The sequence below is a fragment of the Amphiprion ocellaris genome, chromosome 10 (assembly GCF_022539595.1).
Source record: "Amphiprion ocellaris isolate individual 3 ecotype Okinawa chromosome 10, ASM2253959v1, whole genome shotgun sequence".
Taxonomy (NCBI): domain Eukaryota; kingdom Metazoa; phylum Chordata; class Actinopteri; family Pomacentridae; genus Amphiprion; species Amphiprion ocellaris.
This window is the reverse complement of record NC_072775.1, coordinates 22,004,111-22,024,425: the sequence shown is the minus strand read 5'-3', so window position 1 is coordinate 22,024,425 and position 20,315 is coordinate 22,004,111. Positions and strand designations below refer to the sequence as shown.

Below are 20,315 nucleotides of genomic sequence, written 5' to 3'. Positions count from 1 at the left end.
GAATCAGTCAACACGTGATTCCTCCTATTCCTCTATGGACCATTGTTGGTAGCCTGCTGGGATATCTGTGTGGACAAGGCCTTCATTGCACACACACTGAAGATAACATGGATTTGGTTGTCCATCCATCCATTATCTACACATGGCTTAATCCTCATTAGGGTCACGGGGGGGGCCACATTCACACCTATGGACAATTTAGAGCTATCAACTCACCTCAGCATGTTTTTGGACTGTGGGAGGAAGCAGGAGTTCCCGGAGAAAACCCATGCATGCACAAGGAGAACATGTAAACTCCATGCAGAAAGATCCCAGGAAGGCAGGACGCGAACCAGGGATCTTCTAGCTGCAAGGCGAAAGTGCTAAACACCAAACCACTGTGCAGCCACGGATTTAGTTGTCCTTTGATTACATACATTTTTATTGTGAACACCAGCAAAATTTCTGAATATCTGTCATTCACTGTAGAAATTCTGACTACTTAACAAATTGCCCATACACTTGACAACATGTGACTATGGAAAGCACACACTGGCCACAACAGCTCTTTTCAAACATGTTGTTATGTGCAAGGTCATATCTGTGGGTCTAAGATAAATATGACTATTCTTCACATTAGTGTTTGTGGGAAATGGAACAAGAAAAGATGTTTTCCACATTATGGTATTTTTTTTATGAGGACAGATACAAAGAGAAAATTGAACAGAGGGCTGAGCACAACTGATCAGTTAAGGCTTTCAGAGAGTGTGTGTGGACACCACCAGGGCCCGATGCCTTGTTACCCTTAAGGCGCCTTAACTGCTGTTGAATCTCATCAAAATAATAGGTTGGGTCTACAGTCCTTTCGAAAGTCTGTGCAAGAGACGAGAAACAGAAAAATTCAAGGAGAAAGAAACTGGTTTACCCTTATCATCAAACCAAGATTATGGAAAGTGGAATTACTGGTTCCACAACCAACGACAGATATCATTTCATTCTAAAGGCCCCTAGAGTAACAATTGGACATGGGTTCTTCAAGCCTTTCCATATATTTATGCATACTCTTTTTAGGTCCTTTTGAGCAATTTTCTTCTTATATTGTCAACACTAAAAACATTTTTTCCCCCAATTTTAAGCAGCATTGACCCCCCCCATGTCCAATCTAATCTCATCTAATCTAATCTAGGACAAAGTTTCTCTTGGGGGAAATTAAGTTACATTCTTGATTTTGGCAATTACCCTAGCAGCGCTAATCATTTACACACGCTATCACCACTAGTCTTATGGCCAAAACCTCTGAAGTGTGAATAGTTTGACTTCATTCTTCAGTAGACAAATCTTAAGAAATTGTATTCCTGCCTGTTTCCAGTTTGTAGCAGAAAACAACACAGAGGTGATGTCATGTCTGAGAAAACAAATTATTTGTTTGGGGGACTCAGAGCAGCGTGGAATTGAAGTATGAAATATTAACAGATACACTACAGGCCAAAGGTTTGGAAGCAAGATCCAATTTGTTCCAAAACAGATCATAGTTTAATTGGAATACTTTACAACAAAATAAATATGATTATTATACAAAGAGTCATTCATTAGAATACATTTTTACCATAACTATCAGGTATTTGTATCTGTACTCTTGTGTCTTTACTCAGCTGTTTCTTTCTGGCCATTTCATTGGTAGTTGCATAGATAAGGACACAGATGAGATTTATTAGGATTTTTGTATGTAAACTCTCAAAAGCCACAGAGCTAAAGTAAATAATGCAAACTGTGGTTTCATTTTTATTTTTGCACTGAAGCTGCGACTCTTGCAAATCTTCTCAACTCTAAAACTAGGCCCTTCTTTTCTTTTGTGAACATTTCTTCAGCAATTGTCCTGTAACATCAATGAATACTTAACGGTAAATTGAGGAAAATGGTGCATATCAATGGAAGCAAAGTCTGATCATGACAGTAAATACATCCCAAAATCCATAGAATTCATACTGGCTTTTAAGAAAAGCATTGTGAACAGAAACTTGAAGGTTCTTCCAAACCTTTGGCCTGTAGTGTATATATATTTTCACACCACATGATATTTTAGTAAAGACAAAAACTTGGCTCTTTGGGAACCTTAATAGCTGCTGACATTTGGCCACATTTTATCAGGAAAAGCAGGTGGCATTGCAGGCAATAACATAAATAAAGACTGCATTAAAGGTAGAGTCTGCGATTTTGGAGACAAATGATGGATATTTTGCCAGTTAGCATATTTAGACTTAGTCTCTGGATGCTAGAACAGTTTTGTGTAGATCGGTTTGAGCCTCTTTGTCTGCTTCTTATTTGCAGTGACAAACACCAGATTATTTTTCAGTGTGCACACAAAATAGGCAACCAGCAAGCTGTGAGGAGATATTTGTTGAATTTAAAAGTATATTAGTTGACAATCATTACACCTTTAAATTAAGGTCAGTCAGTTCCAGGACAATGCTTATTGGCTTAATAGAACAAATAAAAGCAACTCAGCCCTCATTGTTGAAAAATGGACTATATGATATTTTATAAGCTATAATCTAATTTATAATCTCCAGCATCAGACTGCAGTAGGATCCATATGAGTGTCTTCAAAGAGAGAGGGGAGTTGCGCACATTTGCACATGGAAAAACAGTGTTGGTAACTTCATTAAATTGTCTTTATTCTGAATTATAACAGAGAGAGCATGGAGAGTGGATCAATGCAGATCAGGGTCCGATGGCAGGCCACACTGTGTAGATCTACATGTCTTCACATCACATGGCTGAACTGTCTCACACAGAATAACAGTTTAGTTCCTAGCTGTTTAAGGCTTTGCTTCATAGTTTATTTCATTTCTGCAGCATCATGCACAGAGTAACTTTAGGTTGTACTATAAATTATCCTTAACATGGCAAAGGATCGATCAGGGTCTAACAACAGGTCACAATGTGTACTTTTCTTCAGCTTCAGTTAAGTATTTTCCTACATTGCCTGTGCTTTCAGTTTCATTGTTTAATAAAATTGGGCTGTTGGTAGTTTGGACATTTTGATAAGTTGCCATTAGTTTATATTTAGTCTGTTATTGTATTATTATGCAGCATTCATTACTTAGTCTAGTCTAGTGTAAATGACAGAAATTGTGTGTCCAGCACTGTGGGGGGTATCTCAGCATGAGGCTGTGAGGAACATTCATGAAAAAGGGGCCTCTGTCTGAATGACTGTCATTTTTACTGTTTGCAGATGAGAACTGGTTCTCAAACATTTTTACCTGGTAAAAAGGTCAAATGAATAAACAAGAAAAGCACTCAGAGAGCGTAGTGTTCCACCAAGGCTGCTCAGTTGTTGCACCATTTCCGACGGAAGAAATTAAATTAAAAATTACCATTTACCATTAAAAAAATATTGTGGCAGAAATCATGGCACTATAGAATGTGGCCACTTAAAATAGATGTATCCACAAACAAAATGGCCTTGCACTGAGCACAGGCATGTGTTTTGCATGTGTACCTTATGTACGGATACCGAATCACAGGACCTAAATATGTAGCGGGCAGCGGGAACTGATGGGACTTGGAAACATCCCCATAATTTAATCAATTACTCCATGTATCATTTCCAACGGATAAGTCCTGATAAGTCCACAGCAGTCGATTTGTAGTAGAATCACAATCATGTGATCGTCAGCAGGCAGCTGATGTAGTGTTCACTTGTAGTCATAGTTACAGTGACGCCGTGCTGCTACCTCGCAATGATACAGAAATCTTTAACAAATCCGTGGATCCAGACCATAAGCCGCATCACTGCCAAAATCTAATCACTTGGTCCTTGTGTCATTTCTGACCTTCCCTGAAAATTTCATCCAAATCTGTTTGTCCATTTATGAGAAATGTTGCTAACAAACTAACAGACAGACAAACATACTGCAATCGTCACAGAACCATGCCGTTCCTTGGCGGAGTAATAACCTACTGAGGTGAGGTATGTGCAACACAAATCTGCACATATGGATTTGAGTTAATGTAGTTTGTTGCAGTCAACACTGGTTCTAAATTTCATGCTAATAACTCTAATAGCTGTTGAGATGTTTCAGTCTGGACCAAAATAGAAACAGTAACACTGCTAACAGCTATATTATAAAATATCATCATTTTCTACTTCTTTCTCTGCATCATCCAGAGAAAGCAACCAGAAAGCAACTCATATCAAGTACCAGAAAATATCAAGTACCAGCCCTATCTGGGTAGTGGTAATGTACAGGCAGTATTGGATGCACATCAAAGCGCTCACACCCACTGTATTCTGTGTAAGCCCACATGCTGTCAGTGTGTCAGGATATGCCACTATCCTAAATCATACTGTCAGTGTGCATCAGCTCTCCAGAAAAGCGGCAATTTTAGCACATCTGGTTCCCAGTTATTCATCCTGGTCACTATTCCTCGACTGCTTCACTGTCTGTGAAACATTCGATATGTGCCACAGAATATGACAAATAATGTATCTAATAAGAGCTTTCTGACTTTTAATGAATCCATCTGCTGCAACGCTGTAGTAAGTGATTTTAATTCAGTCCTACAACCTGCCAGATTATTTTTATATTTAAGGCAACTTGAACTTCAGTAATTAAATCAGGTCAGTTCTACTCTTCTTCAGTGCCATTAATGCTGCAGCTCAGCACACAAACGTGCCACCATCTCTGCCATCAAACTGCATTACTATTTGGAAGCTATTGTCTCTGCTTTATTAGGATTTTATTAGGATTAGAACTATCAGTGTAAACCTGAAGATGATCCTTTCCCTGTTCCTTCTCACAAAATCTAAAATTTAGAGATCCAATTCTGGCATTAACTACAGTGAAATAACCATAGCATTGGAGAGGAAAATCTCCTAATCCCTGATATCAATTTAGTCCCAGTATAAAGATGCTAAGAGATTTCTCTTCCAGCTAAACCACAGCAGATTGTTAACTGCAAGCTTGTAACCACATCCTTTTTTTCCACACTGCACTTCACTGCCAGCATTAATGGTCTTACAATGGATTTCTTCCCCTCATGACAACATGCACTTGACAGCAAGCAGTTTGGAGAGCATTGTGTTTTTGGGGGGGTGATTATTTCTGGATTAGTGTGGATGTAACCCCGCAGCAGAGAGGAGAGTTCCGAGTTCCATCAATTTCTGCCACTCGCTACATATTTAGTTCACATGACTCGGTATCCGTACATAACGTATAGATGCATAGCACACGCCTGTGCTTAGCGCAAGGTCATTTAGTTTGTGGGTACATCTATTTTAAATGGCCACATTCTGTGGTGCTGAGGGAGGGGGGCACCATAGAACAACTTTCAGTACCCTAAATCTCAAACACCATGCAGAGCAGCACGACTACAGTCATTTTTTCTCTTATGTGACTTAACTGTACAGTTGATGTGTTTACCACACATCTTCCAGCAATGCCCTCAACAGGGAGAAATGATGATGGGTATCAGGTATCTGTTCCCTTCAAGTTCCAAACTTCTACTGGCTTTCCATAAAAATGTCTGTCTGGATGGGGATGAAGCCAGGAAATTCCTGCAATGACATGTCTAAAATCCATACTCTTTGACATCACATTAATGGCTATGAACTGCTTTATAATGGTTGGTCGTGGTTCTGTCAGAGGGTCAAGGATGGGTTCCTCAAAACTGTTGGTGTTTGCACACCACCTAGCATATGCATATGCTGACCTATCTGCTCTAGATCCGTCTATAGAGTAAGTTACATTCAAATATGTTACTGTCAGGCCTGCCTCGGCAGGCTCCGGCTAGGGCTCCTCCCTCCTCTTGTTTGTTTTCCTTTTTAGGTATTGTGTGCTGTGGCAGCGGCGGCAGGTGTGAGCAATCCTGGGCATCACCAGAAGCAGGAACAGGTGTGCCAGGACCAATCTGTCATCTACCTCTACACCAAATATTTGGACTCCAGTCATCAGTTCGACGCCGGATCGTGAATGCTCATAGTTAGTCTGTTACTCGTTCACTCTGGCCAAGCTCGTAGTATTTATTCTTTAAGTAATTCTGCCTTTTGCTCTTTTCAGTTTGGACCCCACCTGCTCTGGTGATCGAACCATCTTGCCCTATTGGACTCATCAAGACCTCTGTGTTCCAAGCTGTCTTCTGGATCATCTCCATCACTCTTCAGTCCTCCGTCCGATCCCCACCTGCTGTCACTGCTGAGACCACCAGCTCCTGCCCCCAGCACATTAGCACCCAAGCCGACAGTACGGCCCCAACACGAGCAGTTCCTAGACTTTTAGAATTACGTTTGTCATAGGTTGGTATTGTTTGTGGTACCTGTTAGGTGGTGAAGGGTTCACCCGGTACTCTTATTAGTAGATCTGGTTTACAGTATAATGATTGGGAACTTCGTTTCCAGTAAGCTTAATTGCTTCCCAGCTTCGAGTTCAATCTTTGTTTTAGTAAAACTTAGTGGCTCCTTAGTTATAGTTCATCCTCAGTATTTTGTGATCATAGTTGCGCCTAGCTTCAAGTTATACTTTAGTTTTCTATGTGCTTAGTTGCTCAACTGATCTTCGGCATTGGCTGTTATAGTTCTTAACTCTCCTGCCCAGGTTGTGCCTGGCGTGGGTCAGTTCCTTGTGTTGTTGTGACTTGTAGTTTGTACCGCCCGCCATTAGGGACACTGTAGTTCTTTGAGTTTAGTTACTATATCTGTTTCCTTTTCCGGATGCAAGACCATAGGGAATTGTAGTCCCTGTCACCTTTTGTTTTTGTAGTAAATCATTGTGTTAGCACCCGTTTGTCTCCTTCTCTTTTCCTGCGCCTGAGCCTCAAAGAAAACCTTAACAGTTACATGTTTGCACGAAATTGCAAAACGGTCAACTGTAGTTACAGTTTTCAATGTGCATATCATGATACCGTTATAAAATTAGAATAACATTATGATTAAATGCTCTTTATTATTTCAAACTTTCAAAAAAATGGGTAAAGCAAAGGTATATCCACTCTTCTATTTTTCATATTTTTATAACATTGTCAGCCTTCATTGAATGTCTCACTCTACCTCATGCCACCCTCTCATGCGTATTACCAGGAAAAGACAAATTCTTTTGACTTTTTTCTTTACTTTTTTCAGTAAGTTTGTCCTCTTGGTCAGCAGTAACAGCTAGCTAAATATCTAACTTCTACTCCTGAGAAAAAGCTAACATTTGCATGGATTAGCAACCCTGCTACTGTGATTAGACTGGGGTTAGCAAACAACAAATAAAACATGGAAGAAAAATACTACCATTGATGTGTAAGCTGAGCCAATCAAGCCTTTGACAGTTTATTAACTATTATTGATGAATATGAAGCAGCAAATTGTAAAAGAGAAGGTTTATTTTTCAAAAATGTTGAAGCCCAAATGTCCCCCACTTATGGAATGACTATTGTGTTTTATATAAGATGTGGTTAGAATACAATTGCTGGTCCCTATGACATTATTTTTCTGTTACATTAGTAAATGTATTTTTGTAAATGGATTTTGTGTGCTGATTGTGTTCACAGCTGCTGGATGCAAGGAAGGCAGTACTTATGGAGGGACATCACCACTGACATGATGTCAGATGAGGAGGATGGGAGCATGAAGGCAGCGGCTTCCATCCTTCCGTAGCCAGGAGCTTGCCAACCTGTGTGCTGCCCTACAGGCAAGGCTTGAGGCTGATGTGAAGAGCACAGCTTCACATCGCATACATCTTCAAAGTGGACAACTGTCTGATAGAATGACGCCAAGTAAGTATGACCCAGCACCAGCAATGAGATATTTTAAGCCCGATCTGATGTCCAATCTCCTGGCCAGTAACTGGGAGTGATGTCCCAGTCCAGTGAAAAGAGCTGTCAAGCAATCATGACAGTTTTTTTTGTTTGTTTTCATGTCTCGTTTCATCCAATGGATGTCCCAAGTGATGCTGTTCAGGCAGGCCAGATGCTAATTAGGTTTTCACACCTCTGCCATGCCGTCTAAGTGTGAAAACAGCATTTCTAAAAGCAGGCAGGGGGGAGACACTTCTGGTTGCAAGAAGAAGTCAGATTGTATAGTCTATGTGAAAGTGACCCTTTTTCTCACTTGACTCGTTACCTCAGCAAACTTTTTCCTACTGAGTTTATGGTCTCAGTTGCCACTTTCAAGTCTGCTTTAATACAACATGATGCTCATTTTGTAAATTATGCTCCCATTTACAGCAAAATAATACCATAGCAGAGTATGTTTTATATCTTGGCTATCTTGTGATTGAAAAGTCTTTACAGTATCAGTCTGAGTTCTCAGTCAGAATTAGCCGTTACATCTGGTTTCAAAAAAGTAAGAGGGCAGACCTGAGGACAGAAAACAGTAATCCCCACATCAGTGAGGGAGGTCATTACGTTGCTACAGCCATCTTTTATATCCACTCTATGCCTCATGCAAGGATGATAGCAGGGGCTGAATTTGTCTTTCAAGCTCTCTTGATTGGTAGAGATGATATTGTATTTCCTGGCTCTCTGTGATGGTTGGCTTTTCATCCTGTCTTCAAGTTAAGCCACCATAGCTACACTATAAGCCACAGCTCACAATTAACAGTGGATTTATGCTCAGTTGTCCATATATTAGGTTCACCTGTCCAGTTTATTTCAATGGACTGCTCACACTAAGCCTGTTAGCATGGATGTAGATGCTTCATCTTGTTTTCTACTATTTCTGCAGGCCTCATGGACCGATCAAATTCTTGTCACTGTATCTAAACCAAAGTTAACAGTATGCAGGTTGCTCACCTCAAGCTGTTCGTTGGATTGCCCTCACGGATTAGTTGCTTTCAAGTTCAAATTAAACTTTCACTGCTTGTCAAGTGGTGGAATAATAATCCCAAAAGGGAGTTCCCACTTCTAGATCTTTAAACTTAGATCTTTGGATTTGAGTCACACAGACACTGAGGGAGATGTGACAACTGTGATGTGCTGATCATGAAAAGATTTCATTTGTAGTGTGAGATTAGAGGAGGCAAAGAAAGAGGCACAATTACATGATCTATGTTTAGAGAAGCCTTTGTCCTCATTCATCCACGTAACAAAAGCCAGAGCAAGAACAGCAAAAAACAGGAATTGTGGAAAGTTACACTGTTTCACGGAGACTGATGTCTTTGTGTTCAATTGCAGGGGGAATTCTGAATAATTACTTTGGGACAACTGCATTGTTTTATTCCCTGGTTCATCTAACAGAGTTTGCAATTAACTGGCATGTGAAAAGGTTGATGACTCACTTCAAACATTTTATTACAGATCAAAAAGGTTTTCTCCCCTCACTGTACAGGAAACTATTCTTTAGACTTTGATGAATGGATGGCTCTAGTGGAAACTATACAGTCATGCACTTGAATGTCCCCTTAATTAGGATTAACAGTGATGTGTTGAAGGACTTCAGACACGAATAAGTGGTACTAGAGCACCACTGATAGAGGAACTGGATGATGTCTTCATTTATTTCACATTCAGCTGGCCTCTAAATGGTATTTTATTGTCTAATGGAATAAAAAATTGTTACGCATGCAGGTGTTCTTTTAATGGGAGAATAGATATAGTTGCTTTCGGACTGAATATGTAATATATTGCACCGCTTTCAAACAGCTTTACAACTGCAACTACTACATCCCTAGATATAATTTATTCTTCAATGGGTAGAAACAAAGAGCATTTAAACTACTTAAAGCCATGAAACCCCAGCCGCCACGACTGAGAGTTTAGGTTCAGGTGTGTTGATGGCTGCGCTTGGTTGGCTGAAGGCGGAGGGAACTGGGTGGTGGCCCAATCAGACAGGTCGGGAGGCAGGGAGAACAGGACTGGAGCGCATGTCTTCTCCTCCGGACTCATCAGTTGAGATGACTAGCAGCTAGGTTCCGGAGAGGCTATGAAACCAGCCACAGCTGGACCCACACATGCCATCTCCCCACACAAAGGCCCAAAAGGAATCCACAAGAGAGCACACAATTACCTGTAGCCATAATAGTCACCATGGGCTCTCAAAGACAATTTTTCTAAAAAGAAAATGTCTTTACATTTTGTGCTAATCAGTTAATCAAAGAAAAAATTATTAGGTTAATTGTTTATAAAAAAAAATACTTGTTAGCTGCAGACTTTTACTGAATCAAACATATGTTTTTTGTCATTCTTAGTCAACAGTAATACATTTTGATCCACTATAGATCGTCTGCTTACGTCCATTACCACCAGCAGTCAGTGACTGATGGCCTTTCTTATTTCACAAAGTTGAAATTTTAGCTCTGGATAACTACATGCCACCTGCACAGTCGGCATCACATGGCCAGACACAGAAACACATCGATTTCAACGGTAAAATTCATCAACAGACATTTATCTGCATAATGAGCAGCAGATGACAACTTTGCACCAAAGTGTTGTGTCGTGTCGCCATTAATTCAGATCCAATTAGTCTAAAAATGGTAAAGTTCATCACTCTCACAGAAGGGAGCTGCCTGGATATTGGTGTTCTGCCGCAATTTCTGATGAACTGCTTGTTCTGAGGAGACACCAGGTTCATCAGTTTATTCTGAAGGCAGGGAGTCAGTGTAAGAACAAGCAGGTGGAAGAACAGGTGTCACTATAAGGTTAGAATGATGGAGACAACAGGGTGTAAAAACACACATTTCAGTCATTCTCTGCACTCTGTCAGGTAAAGTGAAATTTCAAGTCAAAAGCCTGTTCTGCTGTTACACTGACTTCAATTTTGAGATGACACAAGGCAAACACTGATCATTTACTTGAGTAAAAGTAGAAATAACATTATTATTATTCATTATTTTTGATATTATTTTATTGGTCATAAAATCTAGTGTCCAAAGTAAAAGTACTCATCATGATGAATAATCCATGACATTGTATTATTGGATAATTATTTATTAAAGTTTTAATGTTGCAGTTGATAAATCAGTTACAAAATTAACTGTTTTGCATGCAGTTTAATCTAAAACTTATTTACTCTGCCAAGAAGATGGAGCCTAGGCGGAGTTATGTGACGATTGGTTTGTCTGTCTGTCTGTCTGTCTGTTAGCAACATTACTCAAAAACGGACTAATGGATTTGGATGAAGTTTTCAGGGAAGGTCAGATATGACACAAGGACCAAGTGATTAGATTTTGGCAGTGATGTGGCTTATAGTCTGGATCCATGGATTTGTTAAAGATTTCTGTATCATTGCGAGACAGCGGCATGGCGTCACTGTAACTATAACTACAAGTGAACACAAGCGATCACATAACTGCGAGCCTACTACAAATCAACTGCTGTGGATTTATCAGGACTTATCGGTTGAAAATCATACAAGGAACAATTGACTAAATTGTAAGGGTGTTTCCAAGTCCCATCAATTCCTGCCGTCCGCTGCATATTTAGGTCACGCGATTCGGTAGCTGTATATAACGTACACATGCATAACACATGCCTGTACTCAGCTCAAGGTCATTTTGTTAGTAGGTACATCTATAATAAATGGCCACATTCTACGATGCCAGGATTTCTGCCACAATTTTTTTCAAGATTTAAGTTGTTGGAAATGATATAGTGACTGAGCAGCCTTGGCAGAGTACTGTGCTCTCTGAGTGTTTTTCTTGTTTATCAGTGGATCCATCTTCATGTTGAAGTAGACTGTATTAGCAGATGAATTATTGTAGTGGTATAAAAAGTTTACATTTTCCGACTGTAGAGTACTAAATCAGAAGTGTAAAAGACCATAAAATGTCTCTCCAAATTGTAAGTACAGTCAGAATTTTAGTAAATGTACTCAGTTTTTACACTACTGAAACTGTCAATCTGTTCAGAGAAATTTTTTATAAATTTTTAAAGTGATTGCTATGATCATTAATTTTTATTTTTATTTGCTGTGCTCTCACTGTATTCAGTAAATTCTTGCACTATATATGTCCTAGTATTTTTTATTTTGTATCTGTTGTTTTTGTGCTCCAGTTTCCTCTGTCAGTGTGACTTCCCAATGTGGGATCATTGATCTTTATCTTATCTCATATGAAAGTTCTCCCTCCTCTCAAAATGTGTTAAACTAATTATGACGACAAACCATATTTGCATATTAATGTTAATTTTTAGCGCCTTTCATGCATTAGGTCCTTTCTGTTGCTAATTTTCTCTCACCCACTGGCCCACCTCCAGTACATATGCACTGCACACTCGCCTTTTACTGACTGCTATGAAAACTTAGATGAACATCTAATGTATGTAGCTAAAGAGTCAGAGTGTTGTTTTTGTCTTCTTTTTTTAAAAAAAAAAAAAAAAAGAAAGCTCCTTGTCAAGGTTTGATGGTTAGCTGATTAAGCTTTTCAAGAGGCTTTCCTCTAAACCTTTCTGGGATAAGTTGATTAGTCTGATGATAGAAAATTAATCTGCAACTATTTTGATAGTCTGTTCATTTTTAACAGATATTTTTCATTTGCCATCATTCTTTGCCTTCATAGTATTTAACTGAATATTTGGGGATTTTTGCTTGCAGGATTCGATGCTGATTATTGGATCCAATATTATCCATCCATCCATCCATTATCTATACACTGCTTAATCCTCATTAGGGTCGTGGGGTAGCTGGAGCCTATTTAGCATATTTTAATAAGTGGCATCATTACTTTGGCTCCAAAGCAGCTGCTTCATGCTGTCTGGAGTCAATCTGTGGTCTTGAGAAACGTCTGATTAGTTGTACGTCACAAGTAATAGCCTATCAGCACTGAAGGATCAGTGCTGACATCTTGTCTTATAATTAAACATCTGAAAAAATATGAATGAACAAAGACATTTCAATTAAATGTTGTGTTGGAGTTTGTGCTATTTTCGATTTTGACTTTTTTTTCTTTTTACTGCAAATGCGTATCACTTCCAAATATCAGTCATTGGTTTCCTCCATTACTCACAATCAGTGTCAATACTGGCTCCAAATACCTCGCTGGATGATCGCTATAGTTGCCTGAGCAAAACAGGTCATTTGAAGATACCATTCTAACCTCTAGGGCAAGGGTGTCAAACTCATTTTAGTTCAGGGGCCACATACAGGTCGGATTGATGTCAAGTGGGTCGGACCAGTAAAATCACAGCATAATAACCTATAAATAACGACAATTCTAATTGTTTTAGTGCAAAGAAGTACATTCTGAAAATGTTCACATTTAATGAACTACTGTCTTACAAAACATTATGTTATAACACCTGAAATTTCTGAAGAAAAATAAGTGCAATTTCAACAACATTGTGCCTCGGTTTGTCATTTACACAGTACAACTTACAGATCACAGTGTATCTACAAAACTTGTAGTCACAGGGCCGTATGTTTGACCCTCCTTCTCTGGGTAATTGTAACAGATATTTTTCCATCTTATATTTAACCAATTAACTGGCTATTTGACAAATAATTGATAATAAACTCATCCTTTATAGCTGCAGCTCTATCCTCTTGCAAAATAAATTCAAGGTCAATGCAGTGAAACCTATAATATGTGCAGCAGTGACATTATTGTACGTATGGATGCATTGCAGAATGTGACCTCTCTTTACTAAGAAAATACATCAACAGGCAGCCAAGCAACAATGAAAACACATTTAATGGTAACATAAGTTGCTATTATCTAGATAAATTATCATCACACATGAACAGAATTTTGGGAATTCCTCAAAGATTTTCAGTGGCCCTATCTTGCTACTCCAGTGGAAAAATTTCTAGAGGCACCTTTGTACAATACTGAGGAACCAACCTGCAGGGAGCGGCTATCCATATCAATATTCTTCTGAAGAAGCAATTTCTGGTTCAAGTATTTATGGCTTATTCACTAAAACTGTGTAGCATAGAGCAGCTTTACACTGTTTGAGCAGAGCTGCAGCTGAACTGATGTGCTGAGCTGCAGCAAGACGCAGACTTCACATATATGCACAATGTTACACTTCAGCTATTCTAAGGGATTCATTTCATGGGGGGAAAAAAATCTAAATACACTACTGTTCAAAAGTTTTGGGTCACCCAGGCAATCATTTTCTCTCAAAAATAAGGGCAATTCTAAGTGACCCCAAACTTTTGAACATTAGTGTTTGTAACTCTGATACACAGAGATGAGTTTTCAGGGGTTTAATAAATGACCAGAGAGTGAGTGTAATGTCTCCTGCAAGCCATCACAGGGTCATCACGTGAATAACACCACCCAGCTGAAAACAATCTCACAAAGCTGCAAATATCACGCACACAAAGCAGACAAAACCGCTGCACAAACTTTCATCTCCATCACTTCCCCCGTGGTTGTTTATAAACGGTTCTGTTCCGTATTTTACTCCCCAGCTCATCTCCAAACTCATTTCATTTAGTTTAGCCCACATTCACGTCTATTAAAATCCTCTCGCAGCTCAGCAAGTTTTCTCGGTTATTTATCAAGGTTTGTGTTTGCAGCATCACACATCAACCCACCGCTGTGGTCTGTCTGGTTTTGCGCCTCGCTCCTCCTCGTCTGGCTACAAATCTCCCGAGCCCTCAGGTGCTGGGAGATGATGGCGCAGTCCGGATGAATTGCTTCACCCTGAAAAAGAAAAAAAAAAAAAAAAAAAAAACCCGACACAACTAAGTCTACTTCTATCTACGGTAAAGCAGACATATGCAGCACAATCCGTCGCTATCATCGCCTGTAGCTTGGAGGAGTTGTGATCAGCGCGCAGGCAGTGGCGATGGCAAATTAAACAAACACCATCAACACAACAGGCGTGCGTAAAGGTCAGATAACTGCTTTCAGGAAATGGAAGAACATACGTTTGAATTTCCCTGATCATTACGAAGTTAATTCGTGACAGACATTTAATTAAAACTGAAGAATTTAGGTCATTTTCACCAACTTCCTTTTTCTAAAAATCCGTGCGTAAACCTATGAGTCAACCAGTAAGCTCCCCTTTATTGATTTCTTCTCCGTGTTTTCCTGCTGATTTGTGGCTTTAATTGTTACCAGGGCGCATGTGGAAGCAGGTCAAAAGCCTTTATACCCGTTAATTAGCAGCTTAATGAGGACATTCGCTGTCAAAGTGCACATAATCCCCGAAGAGATAGAGAAAGACAATAAAGGTAACAGGGTTAGAATAAAGATGCCATTGGGGCACAATTAAGCCAGCAACTTTTGACGCACTTTGAGCCGCTTTTAATCAGTTTTTTTAAACAAGTGTTTTGGCTCAGATAGGAGGGGAAAATGCTGCATAAATAAAATAATGAAAATGCCACTCACCAAAGGTCTAGGCCATAGCTGGAGACAAAAGATGACGAGTATAAATCCTTTACAACACATTTCTTTTATCTGTCTTCTTTATATCCCTCAAAGGCAAAATCCAGGTTTATTTGTTGCTCTGCGCCTCTTTAAGAATGACTTCTGTACAGTCTCGGTATGAAAATACACTCTGTCACTCTAAAATAGACGAATCACTGCTTCACCCTGCGAGCTGCAAACTTGAGGAGACAAGAACTGCTGCTGTCGCACATCTGCGCCCTCACTCTCTGTTACTGTCTCTCTTTGTCCTCCTCTCTCTCTCTCTCTCTCTCTCTCTCTCTCTCTCTCTCTCTCTCTCTCTCTCTCTCTCTCTCTCTCTCTCTCTCTCTCTCTCTCTCTCTCCGCTTGCAGAGCAAAATCACTACAATGAACATCTCCATTCAGAAACGTGGCAGTGGGGAGGCGTGGTAAAACAAAGCCGCTGGCCTCATTTTAAGTCACATTAGGTATTTTGTAAAGGTAAATGGCTGTAAGAGGCAGACAGTGTAGCTATATGTCTCAAACAGACCCTGTGTTTGTACACAAGCTCAGGGGGAGATCCATTAATTATTAACAGAGAATATTATACAATAGATTGTTCATTATTAAGTGGTGTCTGTATGCCAAGAGTGGATTAGCACCCAAGTCAAAAGTAGCAACACCACTGTTGAGAGCTTTTTCCAAGTAAAATCACATATTTTCATGCTACACAACAGGGCTGCAACTAATGTTTTTTTTCCCGTGGCTGGTTACTGTCTCGATTTATGGAGAGTAAGTTGATGTATGAAATAGTAATGTTTTATACACAGCCCAAGGATATTCAATGTCCTTCCTTCCTTCCTTTTCAAATTTAACAAGCTGGAATCAGAGAAATTGACTTTTCCGTCTCTTAAAGGAGTATTCAAACCAACCAATCAATTATCAAAATAGTTCATGATACATTTAGTAGCTGACAACTAATCAATCAATCAATCAATCTGTCAGTTGACCTATACAAGCTCAAAATGTGCATCAGGTTGCAAAAATAAAATGCAGAAGAATTGTAGAATTGCATAGAATTCCTGCCAGTTTAATTTGACAGTAGCAAGTTGTGTCGCCACAATCCAGAGCTTTTTCAAGTTAATCTAATATATTTTACCTACAGACTGTAATTCTAATACACAATACAAAGCCCAAGATGATGTCATCCATTGTCTTGTATTTTCCACAACTTAAAGATATTCCATTTACTGTCATAATGATTAAAGATTTAATATGGAATGGAATAATATCTCATTCAATATTATATAAATAAATGAATGAAATAGATATGGCTATAAAATCAATCCTGAAATAACTAAATAAAACATTGAGTATATCAATAAACATAAGGTTTTTATTTTGAAAAGAAAATTTTTTATTTATTTCCAGGGTCATTATTTTATTTCAAATCATTCATTTCAGATTTTATTGCATATACATATTTATTTATTTAGTGGTTATGAATGCTTATCTATTTATGTGTTTATTTTTTCAAGTTAATTAATATTGAATAAAACAGCATTTCATTCTTACATTGTTTTTCTTATATATCCAGATAAGTGATACTTTTTATTTCTAAATTGGAAAAAGCATTGATTGTTCTTAGTAAAGTTGAACAAGGTATTTTTTAAAGCTAAAATACCACATATTTGGTGTTTTAAACATCACAGCTGTGATCATTTGCTGCACAATAGAAAAGCAATATACATATTTGTTAGATGCAATTTAACTTTGGTTAACTGTAATATTTTTCTGTCAGATCCTTCAGCTAGGTCCTGTTTTATTACTTCCTGTCTCTTCCTTCTGCTAAAACTAACAAAAGGATAAGAAAAGTAAATGATGAAGCTGGTGAGTCTGGAGCTTTATATTTACTGACTTTCAATTATTATTTTCTTCCTAATCCTGAGGCCTTGTGTGCTATAGAGTTCTCCGGAGCCTAAATCCCATTGTAAGACTTGAATGATTTCAGCTTAAAGGTGCTCAGATGGTGCACATTTACAATTTCGCTTGTGTTTAATGAAATTACCTTCAAACCCAAGGTTACATGAGATTAGAGGGTGCTGTACATGATTCAAAGAGATGGAGGATCCCAGGAAGGTAAATGTGGCCATGGAGCCGCTCTGAGCAAGAATGAATGCTGGGAAAAAGAGGCAGGATGAAATAAAATAAATAATAAGGAGAATTTTTTTGGAGAGGAATGATTTTTTTGAAAAAAGTTGTTTACTATCCTTGTCTTTGCAGTGTGAGTCAGTAACAGAATAATGATACAGAATTTAGAGTATGACTACAGGTGCTTCAGATGCTTTACACAATTATGCTGTGTTATGAAAGAGTGATTCCCTTTGAATTTCCCAAGGAGGACACTGAGCATGCAGTGGCTTGTTGACAAGCTAGCCAAATTATGTAAGTGTTTTTTTTTTTGTTTTCTTTAATGATTTATACATCTTATTCTGTACTAAAGTAATCCAGATGAAGTCCAGTTGTATGAGGGAATTGTACAGTATTATGTCAGTGGCAATGCAAGTGTGTGCAGATATGCTGTGTGTGTGTTAATATGGATGACAAATGTATGTACTATGTTTTATGTTTGTGGTTTCTCTCACAACAGATGCAGTGTACAAAGACAAATTTCCTTAGGGACAGTAGACTTTAATCTTATAGCTTAAAAGGCCGAAAAATGCAGCTGAGCTTGAACAACAGCTGTTAGAATCTCTGAAAAGAACTAATATGGTAGCATATCGGGGCCTTTGTACAAGGAATATATTTCCATGTTGCTTCAATGGAGGTGGTTTGCAAATGGGGTCACAACACACAGCTTTCAGGTGTGAATATAGAGCAGCGCTGTGCTAAAAAAGTCAAACCTTTCCTTGCAGAATAGGTTCCCAAGAACAAGAATGTAGGATTCAACCTTCAAGTGTGCTTCCAAAGCTACCAAGTGATTAATTTCCAAGAACATTTCAGTTCAGGTGTTTCGTGAGAGCTCCTGTGAAACAATAATACCTTACGATCGTGCATCATCATCACTCTCCAGATGTGTAGCCTCAGAATAATTAAAAACAAACGTCTCTTTTAAATTAGCATGTTATCAGGTCGTGACGTTCACATGGGCTTCCAGTAAAGGTAATCCTGACAACATTTTACCGATTCATAGATGTAGGTTGACAAAAGGTTTGTGATTCTACTGATGCCGGCTGGCTAATGGCTGTTTTTTTTCCAACATATTGTTTGTTTGCATTTAAACAAGAGCTTGCGGGGCCTGTTTGATCACTGGTTTCAATTCTGCAGAGCAGGGAGGCCTATCTGTTAGCTGTAATGATGCTGTTAAACAACAGTGTTTGAACCTGATAAAAGACTCCTTTTAAACCATGTGTTTTCACCAAACACTGGAACCTATTGTACTGTGTACAGTTCTGAACAAAATGCAGGCTAACAACTAAAGGCGGGAAAAGTATAGGTCAGGTGAAGCCAGTGTGCAAGAGCTGCTATTTATGACTATATTTGTTATCAATTAATTAATTGAGAGAAGTCTTGAAATGTTCAAAACAAAGAAAAAAACTGAACATTTGAAAAGCTGAAATATTTTTTTTGGTTTAAAATGACTTACTCAAGGGCTGCACAGTGGCTTGGTGGTTAAAACTGTTGCCTTGCAGCTAGAAGATCCACAGTTCACATCCTGGCCAGGGAACTTTCTGCTTGGAGTTTGCATGTTTTCCCTGTGCATGTGTTGGTTTTCTCAGGGTTCTCCGGCTTCTTCCCACAGTCATCATCAAATCAATGTATGGATACCGAATTGCATGACCTAAATATGTAGCAGACGGCGGGAAATGATGGGACTCGGAAGCACCCCCACAATTTAATCACTTGTTCCTTGCATCATTTCTGACAGATAAGTCCCGATAAGTCAACAACAGTGCATTTGTAGTAGGATCGCAATCGTGATCATCAGCAGGCAGCTGACGTAGTGTTCATTTGTAGTCATAGTTACAGTGACGCCATGCCACTATCTCACAATGACACAGAAATCTGTAACAAATCCGTGGATCCAGACTGTAAGCCGCTTTCAGTTGGTCCTTGTGTCATTTCTGACCTTCCCTGAAAAATGTTGCACACAGACAGACAAACAGACAGACAGACAGACAAACCAATGTCGATCGTCACATAATTCCACCAAGGCTCCGCCTCCTTGGCAGAGTAAAAAATGTACAGAATATATCCTGTTTGTGCCCCACAAGTTGTGTCCTTTCCCACAGTGTAAGCTGATCTGTTTAAACCCCACAGTGTTTGGAATAGTATCCCCATCTTCCAAGCATATTAAATTTTCCGTAGTAGTGAACGTGAGTGTGATTGTGTGTCTCTGTGTGGGGCCTTGTGAAAGGGTGTCCCCTGCCTTCGCTCTAAGTCAGCCGGGATAGACTCCACGACCCTAGTGAGGATTTGTGGTGTATTGATAATGGATGGATGGATGGATGGATGGATGGATGGATGACTTGCTCATTAGAATAGCAGCAATTGTTTCAACTGATACCAAAGAGACTGTTATATCACAAAGTAAAGCATTCTAGTAAAGTGAGTTGAAAATAAGGCACAGAGAAAAAATTCTCTGTGCCTTATTTTCAACCTTTAGCACGTGTGTGGTTGATGATTTTCTGACATCACATTTGGTCTGGAAGTTGTACAAATAGTGGATAGAAGACATCTTGTGTCCAGCACATTAAAAAACTTTGAAATAAAAAGAAAATCTCTTATTTTCACTGGTTTTCAGTGGTGGAGAGAGAGAAGAGGTATTTTTTCTTTTAGTTTTTAAATTATTTTCTCTGTAAAAATAAATAAATAAAAATACAACAGAACATATTAGACACCAAGTATTGTTAAAGACTAAATTGATGTTAAGTCTACTCAAAAGTTCAGTATAATTACTGTTACCACAACATATATTCATAAGATAAAGTATAGTCAAACTTGTGCTCGTCCATAAATGTGTCAAGCGTCAGTGGTCAAATTGTGTTTAAGCTCTGTTTCACACCTATTAGCAATGCT

At 38.8% G+C, this 20,315-nt stretch overlaps 1 protein-coding gene across 1 annotated transcript in view; it reads right to left on the bottom strand.

Annotated features, from left to right (window-relative positions):
- LOC111570410 (vasoactive intestinal polypeptide receptor 1-like) overlaps window positions 1-15,496 on the bottom strand; it is a 53,705-nt gene extending 38,209 nt beyond the window's left edge. The window contains exons 1-2 of the mRNA XM_023273160.3: window positions 15,240-15,496; window positions 14,441-14,549 (exon numbers count right to left, since the gene is read on the bottom strand). Of these exons, the coding sequence (XP_023128928.2) occupies window positions 14,441-14,549; window positions 15,240-15,299 (169 nt within the window). The 5' untranslated portion in view covers window positions 15,300-15,496. The remainder of the gene's footprint in view (window positions 1-14,440; window positions 14,550-15,239) is intronic.
- Window positions 15,497-20,315: the final 4,819 nt, after the last annotated feature.